This window comes from Alexandromys fortis, unplaced genomic scaffold (genome assembly GCF_014885135.2).
Source record: "Alexandromys fortis isolate MF-2015 unplaced genomic scaffold, M_Fortis_MF-2015_v1.1 scaffold_86, whole genome shotgun sequence".
Lineage (NCBI taxonomy): Eukaryota > Metazoa > Chordata > Mammalia > Rodentia > Cricetidae > Alexandromys > Alexandromys fortis.
Window position 1 is genome coordinate 4,090,789 of NW_026067965.1, and position 18,268 is coordinate 4,109,056.

At 51.9% G+C, this 18,268-nt stretch overlaps 2 protein-coding genes across 2 annotated transcripts in view; one reads left to right on the forward strand and one right to left on the reverse strand.

Annotated features, from left to right (window-relative positions):
* The first annotated feature begins 803 nt into the window (after nucleotides 1-803).
* On the forward strand, nucleotides 804-2,118 carry Mesp1 (mesoderm posterior bHLH transcription factor 1). The gene is made up of 2 exons (XM_050154028.1): nucleotides 804-1,478; nucleotides 1,776-2,118. Exons 1-2 carry the CDS (start codon nucleotides 804-806, stop codon nucleotides 1,839-1,841), a joined length of 741 nt encoding a protein of 246 aa, XP_050009985.1. The 3' UTR covers nucleotides 1,842-2,118.
* A 4,075-nt stretch (nucleotides 2,119-6,193) lies between these two features.
* Wdr93 (WD repeat domain 93) overlaps nucleotides 6,194-18,268 on the reverse strand; it is a 33,040-nt gene continuing 20,965 nt past the window's right edge. Inside the window, exons 9-18 of the mRNA XM_050153971.1 lie at nucleotides 18,108-18,150; nucleotides 17,007-17,242; nucleotides 14,959-15,026; nucleotides 14,377-14,469; nucleotides 13,139-13,258; nucleotides 12,031-12,244; nucleotides 9,854-9,917; nucleotides 8,587-8,743; nucleotides 8,052-8,256; nucleotides 6,194-6,486 (exon numbers count right to left, since the gene is read on the reverse strand). Coding sequence (XP_050009928.1) covers nucleotides 6,387-6,486; nucleotides 8,052-8,256; nucleotides 8,587-8,743; nucleotides 9,854-9,917; nucleotides 12,031-12,244; nucleotides 13,139-13,258; nucleotides 14,377-14,469; nucleotides 14,959-15,026; nucleotides 17,007-17,242; nucleotides 18,108-18,150 — 1,300 coding nt within the window. The 3' untranslated portion in view covers nucleotides 6,194-6,386. The remainder of the gene's footprint in view (nucleotides 6,487-8,051; nucleotides 8,257-8,586; nucleotides 8,744-9,853; nucleotides 9,918-12,030; nucleotides 12,245-13,138; nucleotides 13,259-14,376; nucleotides 14,470-14,958; nucleotides 15,027-17,006; nucleotides 17,243-18,107; nucleotides 18,151-18,268) is intronic.

An 18,268-nucleotide genomic window follows, 5' to 3' on the forward strand; every position in this document is an offset into this window, starting at 1 on the left:
CAGGGGATGATTCCTGCTTTTGGTTTGCTCTGAGACAGGATTTCATGCAGCCCAAATTAGTCTGGACGATATATAGCTAGGACTGGCCCTGATCCTCCTGCCTCCACCTCCCAAGTGTGCCACCATGTGTAAGCTCAGGGCTGTTGAGTTTTGCCAAACACTAGTCACACGAACACTGGGAAACTGACCAAGTTCCCCATCTCGTCAAGACTAGGAATGACTTGTAGTGTAGGGCACAGACTACACTACTCCCCCTGCTGAGACAACCCAGCAACTTCACTGATTTTGATCCTTTCTTCATCGTGCCTCCCAAGCCTGGACTTCAGGGAAAGGCTATAGGCCACCACCAAGCTTCTGGGGAGAAATGGGCTACAGTTCTCTCCATGTCTAGAGGTTCCTACGCTAGTCTACAGTCAGCCAATGCAATCCTGGATCTCGTTATACAATTTGTAAATTAAAGTGATGGGGAAAAAAGTGCCTATTATTACCCTAAACCTCGGAGCTTAACTTCCGTTCTCTGAGGGTTGTTATTACTACTTGCAGGGCTGGTTCAACGCCCTGGGCACTGCAGGTCATAGACGCCTGTCTTTGTAACGCCCCAAATACGGCCCAGGTAGGATAGACTGAACCAAGCAAGGGGTCCTGCACCTTAGAGCCCCTGCTCTTGGTTCAAAGGGTCAGCCCCTGCCCCCACTCCTGGCCCGAGCCGGCTTTGATGTGCTGATGAGTTCTGGAAGGGGCCACTTAACACCTTGGGCTCGGGATAAAGCTGCCGCGGGGCCAATGGACCGGCCTCCGCTGCTATGGCTCAGCCCCTGTGCGCGCCGCTCGCCCAGTCCTGGATCCCGGGTCCCGCTCGTCGGCCCCCTCCGATGCCTTCCCACCGGAACAGCGTCTGTTCCCCGGCCTGGTCCTCGGAGTCGTGGGACGGTGCCCAGGTCGGCAGCCCCGTGCCACCCTGCGCCCGTCAGGTCCGGCGCACTGGGACCCCCGGCAGGCGCGGGACGCACGGCGGCCGCCTGGGTAGCGGGCAGCGGCAGAGCGCCAGCGAGCGCGAGAAGCTACGCATGCGCACGCTCGCCCGAGCTCTGCATGAGCTGCGCCGCTTCCTGCCGCCGTCCGTGGCACCAACCGGCCAGAGCCTGACCAAGATCGAGACGCTACGCCTGGCCATCCGCTACATCGGCCACCTCTCGGCCGTGCTAGGCCTCAGCGAGGACAGTCTCCGGCGACAGCGGCACGCAGACGCGGCGTCACCTCGAGGCTGCCCGCTATGCCCGGACGGTGGCCCGGCGCAGTCGCAGACGCTTGGTCTGCATCTGAGTCCGGCCGCCTGCAGCGGGGTGTCGTGGGGGTCCCGGTCCGCGTACCCTGATCCCCGTGTCGTCGCGGAGCCATGGGACCCATCGTTCCTGTACGCTGAGACAGAGAAAGCATCCTTGGAAAGGCAGGAGATGGAGCCCAGCCCCTCGTCTCCGGTTAGTAGCCCCTTCCTTGCGCCGTCTGGGTGGCACCCCCTGCTGTTGGGGCTGCGAATCACAGCCCCACAGCGCGGACCATTTCCTTGCTGCACCTCGGAGGGCAGCTGACCTCACCCGACCTCCCTAGCGAGCATCCCCGCGTTCCCTGGGTGCCCAAACGGGGTGGGAAGTGGGGGACCGGCAGGGATTAAGGTCGCTCTGCTGGCTCGATGAACCTGGAGCGTGGAGCACACAAGCGCGCGGACCTGGCCCTGGGGCAGGTGCTGACTGCGACGCTGTTCTCTCTTTCTGCAGCTCTTCAGTAGCGACGTGCTGGCTCTGCTAGAAACCTGGACGCCGCAGGAGTGGCCGCCAGCCTGAAGAGTCGAAGGGACATTGGATGACTGGCACCCTGTCTGAGCACAGAGACTTTTTCCCTTTTGCCTCCGCACCTTCGAAGCGAGTATTTCCTGGAAGAGGCACCAGCGATACCAACGTGGGCATTCCCGGGTTGGGAGCCTCATCTAGAACGTACCTTTTCTGCCCTCTTGGAAGGAGGGACCCATAGGGTAAACGCTCTAAAATGAAGCAGGAACAAGACTCTGCTTGGTGTATATTTATTTATTTGTGAATAAACCGTCTGTGCTGGTGTCATTTGGCATTTGTGTATCTGTCAGTCCCCGGTCCTGTCCCCTCACCCCGCCCCACCGCCTCCGCCGCCCCTCCACTAGGACCTCACACTGTAAGGCCCAGGCTGGCCCAAACTCATGCTGGGATTATAAGCAGGAGCCCACATATCTTGCTGGAAGTTCTGCTATGTGGCAGGAAAGCTAACGGGATTGTTGAGAGAGGATTTTGTCATCTTCAGCCTGGAAACACAGGCCCAGAGTCCTTTCTTCTACCCCTATCCTGGTCAACCTGTGTCTTAGTCACCTTTGCGTATGTTTATCAAAAGCGTAAAGGTAAGACTCAGACCCACGTAGGACCTGGGCATTGGAGGGCTCAGCCACTGGAGGATAGTATCTATTCACTCTGGGCTGCTGGGCTGCAGAACTAGGGGCGCTGCCCCTCCCACGTGACTTGGAGACATCAATAACACTGGTAGGAGAGCTGATTTGGTGTGATCAATGGTTCCTTGGAGGCCTGGGCTAGGGTGAGGTGAAGGAAGGACTTCGTTGATTGCTGACCTGTGCTGATGCAATTCAGATCAGGAAGAAGCAACTAGAAGAGAGGCACCTGGAGTTCATTAAGAGAGAGACTGGCATTAACCAACCAGTGGGTTGCAGAGAACAGTCCTATGAGGGCCCTTGACTCATAGTCGAGGCTATCAAGGGCTCACTCTCAGGCGCAACAGCTCTCTCTCCCCCTCAACTGTCAGAAATTTGGGCCTTGGTATTTGTTTTTTTAAATAAGCATTTTATTGAGATAATATCCCCAAACTCCAGGTCCTCCTGCCCTCGCCTCACAGAAGCGTGTTTGTGTTAAAAAGCACAAGGCGACGATTTTGGCATATTCATAAGAGTTGTGCAGCTATTCTCACTAATTTTCGAGTAGTTTTATATGGATGCTGTGGTGTACCTTTGATCCCAGCACTCGGGAGGCAAAGACCCGGGGTTTTAGGATGGGGAATTAAAGATATTAGCAAGTCTTTTCACAGATAAGTGGAGCTCATTGCCAGCCCCCTTCCCCGCAGAGGGCCTCTCCTCTGAGGGGCCTGGGAGCAGCCCGCTGTTTATTAGCACCTGGGTGTGAATTTTCATTAACAGGTCCCTGCTAATGGTGGCTGGGACACAGGATTGTCGGTAGAAAAGGGTCACCTCCCACTGCTCCCAGGCCCCTTCCCCGCTTCCTGGCCCAATCAGCACCTGGAGCAGACTCCAAGTGTCAGTTCATCATGAAGACCACAGCCCAGGAGGGCAGCCCCGAGGCAGATGGTGGGGGAGCCTGTCGCCCTGGTTCGCAGCCAACCTAAGAGGTATCACAACTACAGGCCCGTCTTACTGATGGTGGGCAGCTGTGAGGAAGGATGAGGTTCACAGGTCCTACAGATGCCAAGTGTCTGCTTTGGGATTGACTCTGGACTCAACTCCTTCGAGTTCTTTACAAGGTCTGGAGAGGTCCAGACTCATTCCAGGAAGCAGGGCACACGCACATGGGTACCAACAAGGCTAGGGGCAGCCCATTCTGAATCCCGCTGGCTCCGGCTGCCTTTCTTCCAGTGAGGGAGCTGCTTTCTCCATCTAACCTAGTTAAGCGCACTGACTGCTTTTCCAGGGAAGCTCGGTTCTGTTCCCAGTACCTACCCAGGAGTTCACAATTGTCTGTAATCTCAGTCACGGGCTGTAACTCGAGTCTGACGCCCTCTTCTGGCCTCCGCTGGTACCAGGCGCGCTTGTGGTACAGGTAAAACACCCATACGCACTAAGAATAAAAATTAGTATTTAAGCCATTGTTTTCTGAGGACATAAGAAGGATGCTGTCTGAAGGCGGGGCCGAGGGAGGGGGTGGCGGTAGACAGTGCCCTCATCAGCAGGTGATAGATGGTTCCTTAGCAGGCTCAAGAGTTTGGCTTAGCGTCAGGTAGAAGAGAAACGGGTTGATGGGGTCCTCGCAGAGAATGAGAAAGTGACCATGCTTAGACAAGCGGCACGTGGCTGAGATCACAGGTTTTCTGCCACGCATGGTGAATAGGGGCCTTCTACATGGGTAAGGGTGCGGCAAGCTTGTGAAACCCAGAGAACTGGAGAGCTAAGGGTTAGCCTCATCTCCCCACAACGACGTTTGTCCTGGGGGGGGCAGGCCTTATGGCTTTATGTACACCTTCCCTCTGGTGCCCATCACACTGGGCGGGGATGCTGTATTAAGTTTCGTGCCTTGGTGCTGTGCACATCACCCTAACGTTGCTCTCCTACTAATGTTCCTTGGGGCCTCTGTCATCCAGGGGAAGACGCTCTCTTGGGACCGCCAGCTTCCTCCTCAGCGGATGGCACACTGAGCCCTCCTAGCCTGGAGAGGGCTTGGCCAGGTCTTGCTGGTCCTTCTAGATGCCACACCTAAGTCCTTGGAATTTCCAGCTCCCTCTTCCCTTCTACACACCGAAAGTAAGAGAGTTTGTGTCACTGGCAGACTTGACAGTGTAGTCGTAGCTGGCAGGACACTCTTCTCAGGATACTTCCATTTACCTTATAGAGCTCTCCCTCCCCTGGGCAGATTGAAGTTTGGGGGACAGACCTCTATTGTCCCTCCAGGGATAAACATGCACCACAGACCCATGTCACCTACATCATCATCTGGCCACATTCAGGCCCAGAAGAGGCAGGCATGTCCCACGGGAAAGGGACATGAGAGCCGTGTGTGCTGTGCGCATCCTTTCCCAGGCCACTTTTGTGTACTGGGTGCCATGGATGTGGTTTGTACCTGGGTACTGTGTGTGTCCTGCGTGCTCACCCCAGGCGAGAGCTTAGCTGAAAGGGAGTAGGGCTGAGAGAGATGTGGGGAAACTCCCATGCCAGGTCCACGCTCTTCCTGGGGCTCCAGAAGGGTCACTCCTAGCTGGCTGCTGCTCCAGTCAGCCAAACCCCTTTGACTGTGACCGTGGAGGTGAGTGGCTGGCTTGCGGGAAAGGTGATTCGACTGTTGGGGGTTGCTCCAACCCGTATAACCTGGGTCTGTGCTCTCCTCTGTACGTCAAGGGCAGAAGTAAGGGCTGGCTGATGAAGCACGCATGCCGCATGCCCCTCGTGAAGCCTGGCTCTGAGCATTTGGGTCCTGTGCTGGGTTAAGACTGAAGTTCCAGGGCTTCCACCTCATCTCAAGGAAGCGCTGTCAGGGAGGAGAGGGGTGAGAGAGGGAGGAGAGGAGGGAGGGAAGGAGGCCGGAGGGGAGGTAGTAAAAGGAGAGGGAGAGGGACGGTAAGAGAAGGAGAGGAGGAAGAGAGAGAAGAGTAGGAGAGGGAGGGAGGGGAAGGGGAAAGGAGAGGGGAGGAAGACAGGGGCTGTGTACTGAATTCTCTTTCCCACTGAAAGAGAGGACGGAGCGTAGTGTTATCCAGGGACATTTGGGCGGTCGGTGTCAGTGCCAGCCAGGGCAAGGCCTGTGCCCCACGAGACGAGGTGAATGGGAGCACAACGAAGCAGCAGCACAGACCTGCAAGGCCGGTCAAGACGGGGAGGGGGGGGGGGAACACCCTGGCCTAGGGCCAGCTTGGGAGGTAGCCTCCTGCAGTTCTCAACATGACCACATGGTGTCCTCAGAGAAACACATTTCCCTGAGCAGCAGGGAGTGAGGCTTTCCACAGGGAAGGGCGATTTCTGGAAAAGAGACCCGTGCCTCTCTGTCCTCCTCTAGCGGTCCGTCTCCCACCAGGTCCCGACTCTCTGACCCGGCCTCCCATATCAGCGTGTTCTCTCCTCTACTCCCCTCCACTCTCCTGGCCCTCCTTCATTTTCCTCCTGGGGCACCTCACCAGGGCCTTGGTCATGCTAAATACATATTTTCCCTACTGTGCTACACACCAGGCCCAGGCCGTCAAAGAGTCTGTGAAGAACTGCTTCGAGTGGGTAAGGGTGTGGAAAGAGAAGGGGCCACACAGTAGCTGGCAGGCTGGCTGTCTTACTTGAAGGAAGTGACTCCCCTAAGCCTATGGAACTAGTGATCCTCACTAGACTTGGGAAATCCAAGAGCTGGGGTCTGCTGGGGTCAGGGCTAGAGGGCAATGATGAGCCACACGCACAGCAGCTTCCAGTTTCTTTATTTGACCGATACTTCTAACCTCCACGAGGCATTTAGTACTCAAGGGTTCTCAAAATCTGTTGGCCCCGCTGGCTCCGAGGCTTGGAGTGTGGCTCTCTGTCACTGACCTTTTGCCTTGCAGGGTCATGGGGAGTGGCTGTCAAGGTGGAGGCTCCTGCGGAGGTCCCAGAGTGGTCACTTCTTTAAGTTTTCTTTCTGGAGAATAACGGAGTACCTCCGCAGCCGTGCCCACTGATCATGCCCTTTCATCTGGGTCTTCACCAGCTTTTGGAAGCTGAGGGCCACACAACCATCAATGAGAGCTGTCACCCCAGCCACCCAGTCCCCTGGTCCCTGGCTGACCCTGAGCATGCAGGTGGGGAACTCTGAAAGATCACACACTGGCTTCATCTCTGTCCCTTCAGCCTGATAGACCTTTCCTGAGAATGGCAGGCCCGTTGCTCTATGGAGCAGGCCCAAGGAAGATGGGTACCTAGAAGCCCATGTACAAATAAAGTACCCAAGGGAATCATTCAGCCTTCTGAAGGGAAGCGATCGTACTGCTACAGCACCATTCCTAAAGCAGACTGTGGCTCACAGCTGCAGAGGTCTGTGGTCAGCTTTTAAAAATGAGAATTCAGCCCAGCCAGTGGTGTCCCACCCACGCCTTTAATCCCAGCACTTGGGAGGCAGAGGCAGGCAGATCTATGTGAGTTAGAGGCCAGCCTGGTCTACAGAGCAAGTTCCGAGACTGGCTCTATAGCTACTGAGAAACCCTGTCTCGAAGGAAAAAAAGAAAGAAAACAAGCCAAACAAAGGGGGAGGGCATTCAGGCGCTGGAGGGAGGGATTCAGGGGCTGGAGGGGGGATTCGGGGGCTGGAGAGACTTCTGGTTCTGTTCCTGTAGTCTGTGTGGGAAAGGGTAAGGACAGCGGGGCGAATGGGGGCTCAGATGTGCCTGTCACCAGACCTTAAAGTTCCACCTCTGAGAACCTGGCCTGCAAGGAAGGCTAGCCCACTTAGCCAAGCAGCTTCCAGGCACTGTGTGGTGTGTAGTCTGTGCTCCCAGGAGCCCCTGGGCTCTGGTCTGGAGCTAAGAGGACAGTTGCTGGCTTGTCTGCCCCCATGGGAATATGCTGACATCATCTCCTGAGGAGTCTGTGCCAGAAAGAGAGAGGAAGCCAGGAGGCTGCCACCAGGTGGAAAAGATGTTGAAGGAAGCAAGCTTGGGGCAGAAGGTGCACGGGGCCGTAGGCTGAGGAGCAGTTCTCAGCCTGGGACCTGGGCTAGAAATGCCCCAGCTAATTGCATGTTTCTGGCTTCTGTTAAACTGCTTGCTTGCTTTTCTTCCCCCTGCAACTGCCAATCAAGATGTGGTTTTTCTGTGTCCTTTAAAAGTTCCCTGGAAAATGCTTTGGAGGCTGATTTATGAGAAGTGTTTTTCTCTAAACTTAATAGACTCTCAGTTCAGACTTTGGTCCTGCTGATTGGCCTTTGGGTCTCTATTCCCAACATATAGGTGCTTTGCTGCCTGCATGTCTGGGACCAGTGGAGGCCAGAAGAAGGTACCAAATGTCTGGTACTCCAGGATGGTTGTGAGCTGCTATGTAAGTGATGGGGATAGAATCTCGGTCCTCTGGAAGAGCAGAATCTCTCACTGGCCTAGCACTCACAGAGTGGGATAGGTTGGCTCATGTGGTAAAAACCCTTCAGTTAGCAGTAATTAAATATGGAAAAGTTCTTAACCACAAACCATATTCAGTGACGGCTCACCAGACACCACCTCGTGGCTGGGTGGGGTCTCATCAGACACCACCCCACAGTTGGGCGGTGGGGGGATGGGGGACGGGGGAATCTTACCTCTTCTGGAGATTCTGCTCACATCTTTTCTCCAGGGGCAACACCTGGGGGAAGGCCTGGCTACATTCCAAGTCCTTTTGAGAAATGGTACAATTTTTGGAGATATCTTCCAGGAGGGAATAGTCCTCAAAATTGAAACAGAAAATAGAATCTGGGGTGCCCTTGGCACCATCAGTATGTGTGGTGTTACCATCCAGGTGGGCTCCTGTGAGGAGAGGAGACCATTGTGTTCAGTGTAATTGTCTCTCCATGGGTGTAGGGTCTTCAGGATGTGGGGCTGTTCTCTGGCTATGGAGGCTGGCTTACCTGGCTTGTTTTAGGAGGGAATTACTTAATCATGCAGAAGAAAGACCTTGCCAGCATTTTATCAAAGAACATTGTGGGAACCAGGCTAAGTCTCTTTTGGCCTGGGACAGAGGGGGCTGAGGAGGCAATTGAGAACCGCTGCCAAGCTTTTGTGAGCGGTCAGGAAAGGTCAGGGAAGAGTATAGTAGGCCCCAGCACTGAGTGGCTGTCCTCAGATTCCCTTCCATACCATGAAGCAGAAAATAGGGACGGTGTGGAGACACAATGAAGAGCGGCTTCCAGGGCATCGCCTGGTGGTGGTGTACAGGGGCCGCAAAGGCACAAATGACTTCAGCCTTGGTCACGTCCATGAGACTTATAGAGTGGTTCTTGGAAAAGATGAGCACCTAGGGCAGAAAGAGAAAGAACTCTCAGAGTTGGCTCTCACAGAAAGGCAGAGGGTAGAGGCCACCTTGGGACCCTCTTCCTACCTCCTGGCATCTGCCCACTTCAGACATAAGTTGCCACAAGGAAAAATCTGGTTCTCAGTCCAGGGTGCTGCCCTCATTCCCTCCCTGCTGGCCCTGGGCTTTCAGAGGCCCTTCCTGCATGCCCTTGGGGTCCCTCTCTGACACTTATGAACTCACTCTCCTGGTCTTGCCTGTCAGGTCCGCTCATCTCCTGGGGACTATAGGGACCCAACAGGACACTAGCTTTGACAGTGATTACTAACTCCTGGTGGGCACAGAGTGGATATTCGTAAACTCTTGTTCCAAGAGCCATCCTGGGCCCTGCAGAGCCTCACCCACTGCCACACCATACCAGAAGTCACAGCCGTTCTCACTAACCTCTGTCTCTGACCCTGACACGATTAGGGAGTCAGCAGAATGTGGCAGGACCAGCCAGCACGCCCATTCTCCAGCTACACCAGAGGCAGGTCAGCACATGGTTCTAGTCCCTCTTAGAAGACGATGCTCCCTGTTTCCACCTCTCAGTGCTGTGGGTCTTATTGATGGGAGGGATGCCTGCACCCTCTGCCAGCACACAAAGGCTGGTCCTTCCGTCCCATCCCCGCCCTCTTCCTCCTTCATACCTACTGACCTGAATGTTGGTTAGTACCTTTTGATACTGTCTCACTCAGCTTCTCTGTCCCCTCCTGTCACACTCCCTCCCCTCTGCAACTTCTGCATCAGGTGGTCCCTCCTCTGTTACATTACAAATTAGGTCTGAGGCAGCTGTTTGGTGCTGTGTGTCCTGATGAAGTGTGAGCGCCGTCAGGGTGAGGACATTCTCTTTGGTGTGTTAGTATTTACTTGGTGCTTGGGATCGAATCTGGAGCCTGCTAACATTTACTCTACTGCTGATCACTACCCCCACCCAGCCTTGGGGTTTCTCTTCCATATCCATATACATTTACATATCCAAAGCAAATCCAATGCCTAGCATGCAGTAGGCTGGCAGCAACTGTTTCTGGAAGGGATGATGAACACACTCACAGAAGATGACCAAGGACCTACCATGCCAGGTAAGGCTGGGACCGGGGCTACTGTACAGATGGCTTCTTCCAGGTGCTTCGTGGGCCTATGGGGCACAAAAAGGGCATTCATTCCCCTTCTGTAAAGGTTTGAAGCTTTTATTATCTTCTCCTAGGTATTATTTCCATTTTGTGTATGAGTGCTTTACATACATGCCCACATGCCAGAAGAGGACATTTGATCCTATTACAGATGGCTGTGAGCCACCACGTGATTGGTGGGAATGGAACTCAGAACCTCTGGGAAAGCAGCCAGTGCACTTAACCACTGAGCCATCTCTCCAGTCCCTAGTGAAACAGTTAATGTATACCAGTAGATATATGAAGGGATCATTCATAGTAGCAAACAAAACAAACAAATAAACAACAGAACCAGGAACAGTGTAGATACTCACCAGCAGGAAGCTGCTTAAGCAGCAGAAGATAACACAATGGAAACTGAACTGGATGGAGGTACATACATGTGCCCACATGTATAGCTTTCATGGTCAATGTTATAAAGCAAGTCAGAATAAATAGAAAGCAAATTGAAGGCTCATAGAATGATTCCACTCATAATTTCCTAAATACACACAACTTAATGCATTGTTTAGAGGCAAAATCATACAAAGATGGTAAATCCTTAAACCAAAGGAATGATAAGTAAAGGAAAAAAAGGTGTAATGGTGCACACCTTTAATCCCAGCACTCAGGAGGCAGAGGAGGTGGATCTCTGTTTGAGGCCAGCTGGTCTACGATGTGAGTTCTAGGACCGCCAGGAGTGTTACACAGAGAAACCCTGTCCAAAAAAAAAAGAAGGAAGGGAGAAAGAAAGGAAAATTATGTGGAAATTGGGAAAAATCCAACCCAAATATTTAGCAGCAACTCTCTTAGGGGCTGTAGAGCTGGGTCAGTGATTAAACACACTTGGTTTTCCAGAGGACTTGGGTTGGGTTCTCAACACCCATGTGCTAGCTAACAACAGCGCATTGCTCCAGTTCCAGGGCATCTGAAACCCTTTCCTGTCCTCTGCGGGTGCTAACATGCACACAGTGCACAAACATACATGCAGCCAAGCGCTCATACACGTAGATAAAAATAAATTTTTATAAAAGCTAAGGAAACAAAAAGTTTCCCACTGTTTGAACATGGGCGTGGCCAGGGCACGTGCCTCTCCAGTAAGATCTTAGCAGACGTCAGGAAATCCAGAAGTGCGAGAAGCCTGTGTACTTTGCTGTTGCCCTCTCTCATGGATGGGCAAGCTTAGACCCGCATGTGAGGAGCCTCGGGCAGCCAGCAGGAGAGAGCAGGAGGAAGGGAACTGGTGTTTCCTGGTCAACAGCCTGCTGGCTTCCATGAGTGGGAGAGAAGCTATCCTAGGCCCTAGGCTGCGGATGATGAGCCCCCAGCAGCCTGCAAGCACCTGTGCAAGCTAGGTAAGGCCGGTGGAGACCTGGCCTGGCTGACTGCAGGCATGGGGGTGATGCTGAAGGACTGCTTTCTGCGGCCAGTCATATTGGGAGAGATTTGCTCTGTGGCAGCTGATAGCAACCTTCAAAGAGAGAGGAGGAGGATGTGATCAGTTCCCTGGGGAACAGGAGATGATCAGTTTCTGCTGGGCACAGACAGTTTATCTCACCGCGTGCACACTGTATGGATTCATTTACATACATATAACATTAAAAAAAAACATTTTTGAGACAGGGTCTCACTATGTAACCCAAGCTCCTTTGCTTCCTGGATGCTAAGATTAAAGGTGTGTGCCACCATGCCTGGCCTTTTTTTTTTTTTAATTTTTTTGTTAAAGATCTCTGGGGAGGCCGGGCGGTGGTGGCGCACGCCTTTAATCCCAGCACTCGGGAGGCAGAGGCAGGCGGATCTCTGTGAGTTCGAGACCAGCCTGGTCTACAGAGCTAGTTCCAGGACAGGCTCCAAAGCCACAGAGAAACCCTGTCTCGAAAAACCAAAAAAAAAAAAAAAAGATCTCTGGGGAAATTGGTGAAAGTTATTCTAGGAGAGCTGAGCCTCTGTGTGGTCACATGGCATGGGGAAGGGACAGTTTTTCTAGAGATCTGTGCCCTACCCACATGCCACTGTGCTCAGGCACAGGAGGGTGGCGGGTATGCCGTGGGCACTAGGCAGAGGCTGCCAGTCTTTCCTGTCTGACCCTGAGCCACTGACCTCTCCACAAGCACCTGGCTGGTGGGCCCCCTGGTCCCGCTGGCTGTCACCAGGTGGAGGGAAGAATCAGTGCAGAGCACCACACACATCATTTCCGACTTCACGGGGCCTTCCGGATACACGTTCCGTCCTTCGTGCACCAGGAAGAATCTTAGGAAGTGAATGCTTTGGCAGAAACACCCCTCGGGCAGAGCAATGACCCCAAAGAGGAATCCTGGGGAGAAAAAAATTACTCTAGCTGATCAGAAAAGATGAGGTAGCAGCCATGGATTCTAGTTCTGTGACCAGAAAATGTGTGAGGGTCATGTATCAGGTAAGGACCAAGTCAAGCAAGGTGCAGCCTCTGCAAAGGGGAAACCCATGCCCATTGCAGAGGAACCATCGCAAGGAATCTTGTGCCTAGAGAGGAGCTGGGGGATGGGAGACCAAGGCCTTGGCCTTGGAGGGGAAGAAGCAGCAATGGAGTGGAGGATCTACAGCCCAGCTGACCTCCAGCTGCCCAAGGGATGACACACAGCACACAGAGGATGTGGTTTTAGAAACTGTATGTGTGTGCAGCCAAGCAAGCATCTACTGATATCCTCCCTTGGATTGAAAACAAGCTGTTGGCTATGGGGCTGTGAGTCACTGTTGATTCACGATCCCTGTTGAAGCCTGGCTCATGGATCCTTCCAGATGTCAACATCTCTGCATATGCCAGGCTGGACCAGGAACCTGGACCACTGCTGGTCTTGCTTTGGCTGCCTTCTAGGTCCCTAGCTCTACTACCAGCAGAGTTCCCGCTGGTTGGAATGGGGGCAGTACAGCATGGAAGAAGACCTGCTTTCTTTGAGAGCAGGTGCAGAGGCTGTGCTGGGAGCCATATCTTCCCTGCAGTGGAACAGGGGAAGTGATGGCTGTGTTCTCAGGACCTGATGCACCGCCAGGCACAGAGCCAGCTCTCAATGACAACATGGCAATAGAAGCTAGTGTGTTCCAGGAAGGAAGAAGGGGAAGCAGGCCCAGCTGCCCCAAGAGGACTATGAACATAGATGAAGGAATCCCAGCTCCTGGAGGCTCCCTGAGGGGACCCATCGGTGCTCAGTTAGGGGAGAGATGGGGAACTCACCTTCGGCCAGGTTCCAAAGAATGAGCACACCGTCCTCACAGGCAAGGGCCAGGTAGGAGGAGGAGCTGCTGATCTGAGACACTGTAATGCGCGCAGCACAGGGCCACACGTTCTCGCAGTCTAGAGGGAAGAGACATTTGCCAGGCCCCGCCCCGCCCAGCGCCTCTACCAGGGGGATCTGAGGCCCAGACTGGTCTATCCAACGCAGGCTCTGAGCACTGGGAGCCCCTTGTCTAGACTCTCCACTTCTCTTCAGTACAGAGTAAAATAAGTCATAGCTAACATTTAGTGGCTATTTGCGGGAATGCGCGGGACATAGGCTTCTTACAGGTCACAGGTAGCATTTCATTTAACTTTCAGAAGAGTTCTATGCAGCAGATCCTGTTACAACTGCATCACGTAGGTAAGACTGAGAGATAAACAAGCAGCTCGACTAAAGGCCGTAGCCAATCAGCGGGGAGGAGGGGGATTAGAAGCCAGGCTGCCTGCTAGAGGAAAGCTAGTCCTTTTGCATGCATACTTAACGTGACCCCCCCCCCCTCTTTTGAGACAGGGTTTCTCTGAAGCTTTGGAGCCTGGAGCCTATCCTGAAATTTGCTCTGCAGGCAAGGAACTCACAGAGATCCACCTGCCTCTGCCTCCCTAGTGCTGGGATTAAAGGCGTGCGCCACCACTGCCCGGCTTTAACCTGGTTTTGGAAGCACAGCATGAATGTAAAAAGCACAGGTGCCGGCCACTCAAGACCTTTTCCTGAGCAGACTGCACATAAGGCTGTGTCCGTGGATGTGTCTGGCATCACTACCTGTGTTATAGCTTCAAAGGGCTTTCCTATATTGAACCCTCTGGATTTTGCTACTTACAGCCAATACACTCAGCTTACAGTGATGTATAATACCTCAGTTTTGTTTCAAAGAAAAAAAAAATGGGACGGGAAGCAACTGGCCTGAAACTGAACCTCTTACATACACTGGGCTGGACCAAGCGTTGGCCTTCTGAAGCCAAACCCACTCTCCATTCACATCACATTCTGTAGGGCCCTGTGCACTGGACTCTGGACACTGTCACTACTGACAAGAAACATGACAGTCAGGGACAGACCCTGAGCACCCACTGAGCACCCCACTTCTGCCTGCACAGCTCCAGGTCCCTCAGGACACACTCTGACAGCTCAGCTGGAGACACACAGGCTCTCAGAGCCCCGCGCTAAGGTACTGTCTCAGCCTCGGCAGTTAAAGTACCAGTTTTATCCTTCAGACTTTTGTTCAGCGAATAGAGGAAGAAGTTATGACTGCCAGTCCAGTGTATGCTGAGGACAAGGGCTGCCCCTGGAGCTGGGGAGAGAAGAAAGGGCGTTATTAGACATCAGGTAGCCTTTGGTTTGTGTCCTGCCTGTCAAGTCTGGAGTGTTTCGTTCTAATAGGTTCCTCTCGGCAGAAAGATGGACTTCCCAGGAAGGACAGTTGGTACTTCCATGGAGGCCATTTCTAGCATAGGCTACAGCTGCCTTTGGCTGCTTTTACATCTTCTAGAAGACATCCACTTGGATTGTCAGAGTTTGGTCTGGTTGTTACGCGTTCATAACCAGAAGCAGCATGACAGACGTATACTCACAGGCCCTTCCAGTGCGGCCTCTCCCTGAAGTCCTGTGCCTCCCATCGTAGGGAAACTGGGCTCAGAGACACACATACCCAGACAGACACTGTCAAGCTACAGCTGGCAGCCTGATTACCACCTTCACTCCTGCCCACTACGTGAGGTCTGCCATGTGCACACCTCCAGGAAGCTCCTTCCCAGATGACTACTGTCCCACTGTCACTGACCTGGACAGATCTTGACATCCATTGGCACTGGGATCATGGAGTGAGTAAGGAAGTGGAATGTGGCCGTGCTGGGAAAGACAGACAGGAGTCAGAGCCACGTACACCCCTTGGCAAGAAGAGATCTGGCACAATAAGTGACTAAGATCAGAATGGCTTAATTTCTGGGGATGAGCCACCCAGAGCCTCACGACAGCCGCATGCTGGGACTAAGGGGCCACATAGACCTTGGTCACAGATGAAGACAGTGTTAGTGAAGTTGTGGGTCACTCATAGGCCAGCAGGGTACGGCTGGAGACTCAGCCAAAGGAACGCCCCTCTATACACTTCTAGAAGGCCTCGTCTGTCCTCAGAGGAGATCTCTTTTTTTAAAAAAAAATATTTTTTATGGTTTATTTAACTTTATTTTATGTGAAGGTGTCAGATCCCTTGCAACTGGATCTTCAGACAGTTGTGAGCTGCCATGTGGGTGCTAGGAATTGAACCTGGGTCCTCTGGAAGAGCAGTCAGTACTCTTAAGCACTGAGCCATCTCTCCAGCCCCTCAGAGGAGATCTCTTAAAGGCCAGATGTGGGTGACATTCCATAAATGCTTTCTCACCAGGGGTCACAACACTCAAAGTGTGCTGATAAAATGGCCCTTATTTGGAGTGCTTGTGGATTTTTATGCTATTCCCACAGCGAATAATACATGTGGTCCCTAAATATCTCCCTGGGCAGAAGGAACTAAGTGGGCACCATCAAGCCAGGCAAGGGTCTCAGCTCACAATGAAGGGCTGCCATCAAGGCTCAGCCTTCAGAATCTATATCCTGAGGTGAGGACATTCAAGGTGCACTTGACAGCAAGATGGAGAGATCTCATTTGACATGTGAAAACAAGATTGCTCCAAAGTCATACACAGCTTTGAGGCAAGTTGGTTCTTAAAACCACGGCTACTTCAGACACTGGGCTCAGTTCTGACCATCAGAACGTGGGCTAACGAGGCTTGCCTGCTGACTGAGGTGTTAGCATATGCTATTGCTAACATACTGTAATAACTAGAGACCTATACAACATCACATTTAGAAAGACAAGGAGAGCCTGGTGTGACGCTCAGCAGCACAGATCCTGCCTGGCACACAGAGGCCCTGGGTTAGATCCCAGTGCTCTAAAAATAGCAAGAAAGAGCAAGAAGAAATGGAGGGGAATGTCCATAATGGTGGTAACTTCTTTCTTTCTTTCTTTCTTTCTTTCTTTCTTTCTTTCACTTTTTTTTTTTTTTTTTTTTTTTTTTTTTTTTTTTTTTTTTTTTTTTTTTTTTTTTTTGTTATCTTCTCTTTGTGTGCTTTTTCCGTTTTGGAAGCCAGGAAGAAACAGAAAAGATGTCATGCACGTATCTAACTCTATCTCATCTCCATAGATACATATGAAGCTCCTGCTTCCTTTCCCTTGTCTGAGGTGCTGGGCTTTGAAGCCAGGCTTTGGACAGTGTTCTGCTGAGTCATATAGCTATTCCTTCTTTAACATTCTAGTTCCCAGCTTTCGTTCTAGCTCTATTTAAACAAGCCCCACAGAACATTTTACAAGGATCTGCAGGGGCTGGAGAGAGTGCTCACTGGTTGCGATCACTGTTCTAGAGCAGTTGGGGTCCCAGCACCCCTGTGATGGTAGCTCACAACTGTCTATAATCCGGTTCCCGTGGATGATCTGAGGCCCTCTTCTTATCTCCATGGGCACTGCATGCACATGGTACACAGACATACATGTAGGCAAACATCCATGCACAAAATTTAAAAAGTTAATTAAGTAAAATTAAAATAAACTTTTAAGAAGAATCTGCTGAAATTCTCCCAAGCTCACAGAGGTTTTAGAGGGGGACTCATCCAGGATGCTTACACGGGTGCAGTGGGCACAGAGCCAGCAGCAGCTCTTCAGCTCTGCAGGAAGCAGGGCCTGGCAGCCTCCTCCCCCAGGCTCACCTGAACGGCTCCTCCTCCCCCATGCTCACCTGAGCAGCTCCTTTTCACCCTGGCTCACCTGAGCTTACATGGATCCTCCTCCCCCATGCTCACCTGAGCGGCTCCTCCTCCCACTCCCCTTCCAGGTACTTCCTGTAGGAGGCACAGAAGATCTCCATGTGCTGTTCCCACTGCACATCCTTGATGAAGTGATTCTGCCCGGAGCCCAGCCCACTGTAGTCCTCTATCTTTGAAAAAATCTCCAAGGGGCTTTTAAATGTGGTACCTGGATTGAAGAGATCCCAGGATTCAATAAAATCCTGTTTCCCTTTGCTGGTTCCTTCAGAAGCCTCATCTCAGAAACCCGCAGTGGATCTGTGAGCCGGGGATCGAGCCCCGGCCACCCTCTCCCTTTAATGCACAGGCTCAGGGAGTCCAGGCAAAGGACAAATGTTCTCCCTCTCTGCACCTCCAACCTGGCACCCCAGGCTTTCTGCAACAGGGCCAAGGAAACGCCCATGGTGTGCTAAGGCCTGTGCTGCTGTTTCTCCAACAAAGAAAACAACACATGTCCTTACTGCCGAGCCACATCCCCAGCTTCCACTAATATTATCTTTTTAAGTTAATGCTATTCTTTGGCCTTTGCATTTCTCTCTGATTTTTTTCCCAAAATAATTTATTTATTTTTATTTTATGTGCATTGATGTTTTGCCTGCATATATGTCTGTGTGAGGGTGTCAGATACTCTGGAACTAGAGTTACAGACCATCATAAATTCCCAGGTGGGTGCTGGGAATTGAACCCTGGGTCCTCTGGAAGAGCAGCCAGCGCTCTTACCTGCTAAGCCATCTTTCCAACCCTTTCTCTTTGATTTTTAACAGCTACAAAGTATTCCTATGTATAAATTTTAACTAAAACAGATTTTACCTACCAGTCTGCTGTCCTTGTCAATAACGCTATGAAGTCTACGGGTGTAGGTAAATATTTTTATTGGTATGTCTTTGAGACCATGTGGGTGCCAAGATACTCCATATTCTCCGCTTATAATGGCTCACTGCTTTCCTCTTCTTGGCCAACTCTTACTTAACCTTCTAGACTTTGCTTCAATATCCCTTCATTTGATAAAGCCTTTGTTTATCCCTGGGCAGAGTGAGATATTCCTTTCTGTTTTTACAGTCCTAAATGTTTCCAGTTACTATACTTAAAATACCATACTGTGGCTTCCTTCCACTCTCCCTTTATCTTTCGGATCTCCATGCTTGTTTGCAGGCATTAAGCAAGAGTGATAATGACTTATATACAAGTATGGGAATGAGTTAATTCTTCCTAGCAATCTCTTTGATCTCCTAATTCTGTTTTTTTTTTTTTTTTTTTTT

Excerpts from the sequence above, each read along its gene's own strand:
- Mesp1 (XM_050154028.1), top strand. The coding sequence starts at position 804 with ATGGCTCAGCCCCTGTGCGCGCCGCTCGCCCAGTCCTGGATCCCGGGT. Across the intron at positions 1,479-1,775 it reads AGCCCAGCCCCTCGTCTCCG|CTCTTCAGTAGCGACGTGCT; the intron begins GTTAGTAGCCCC and ends CTCTTTCTGCAG.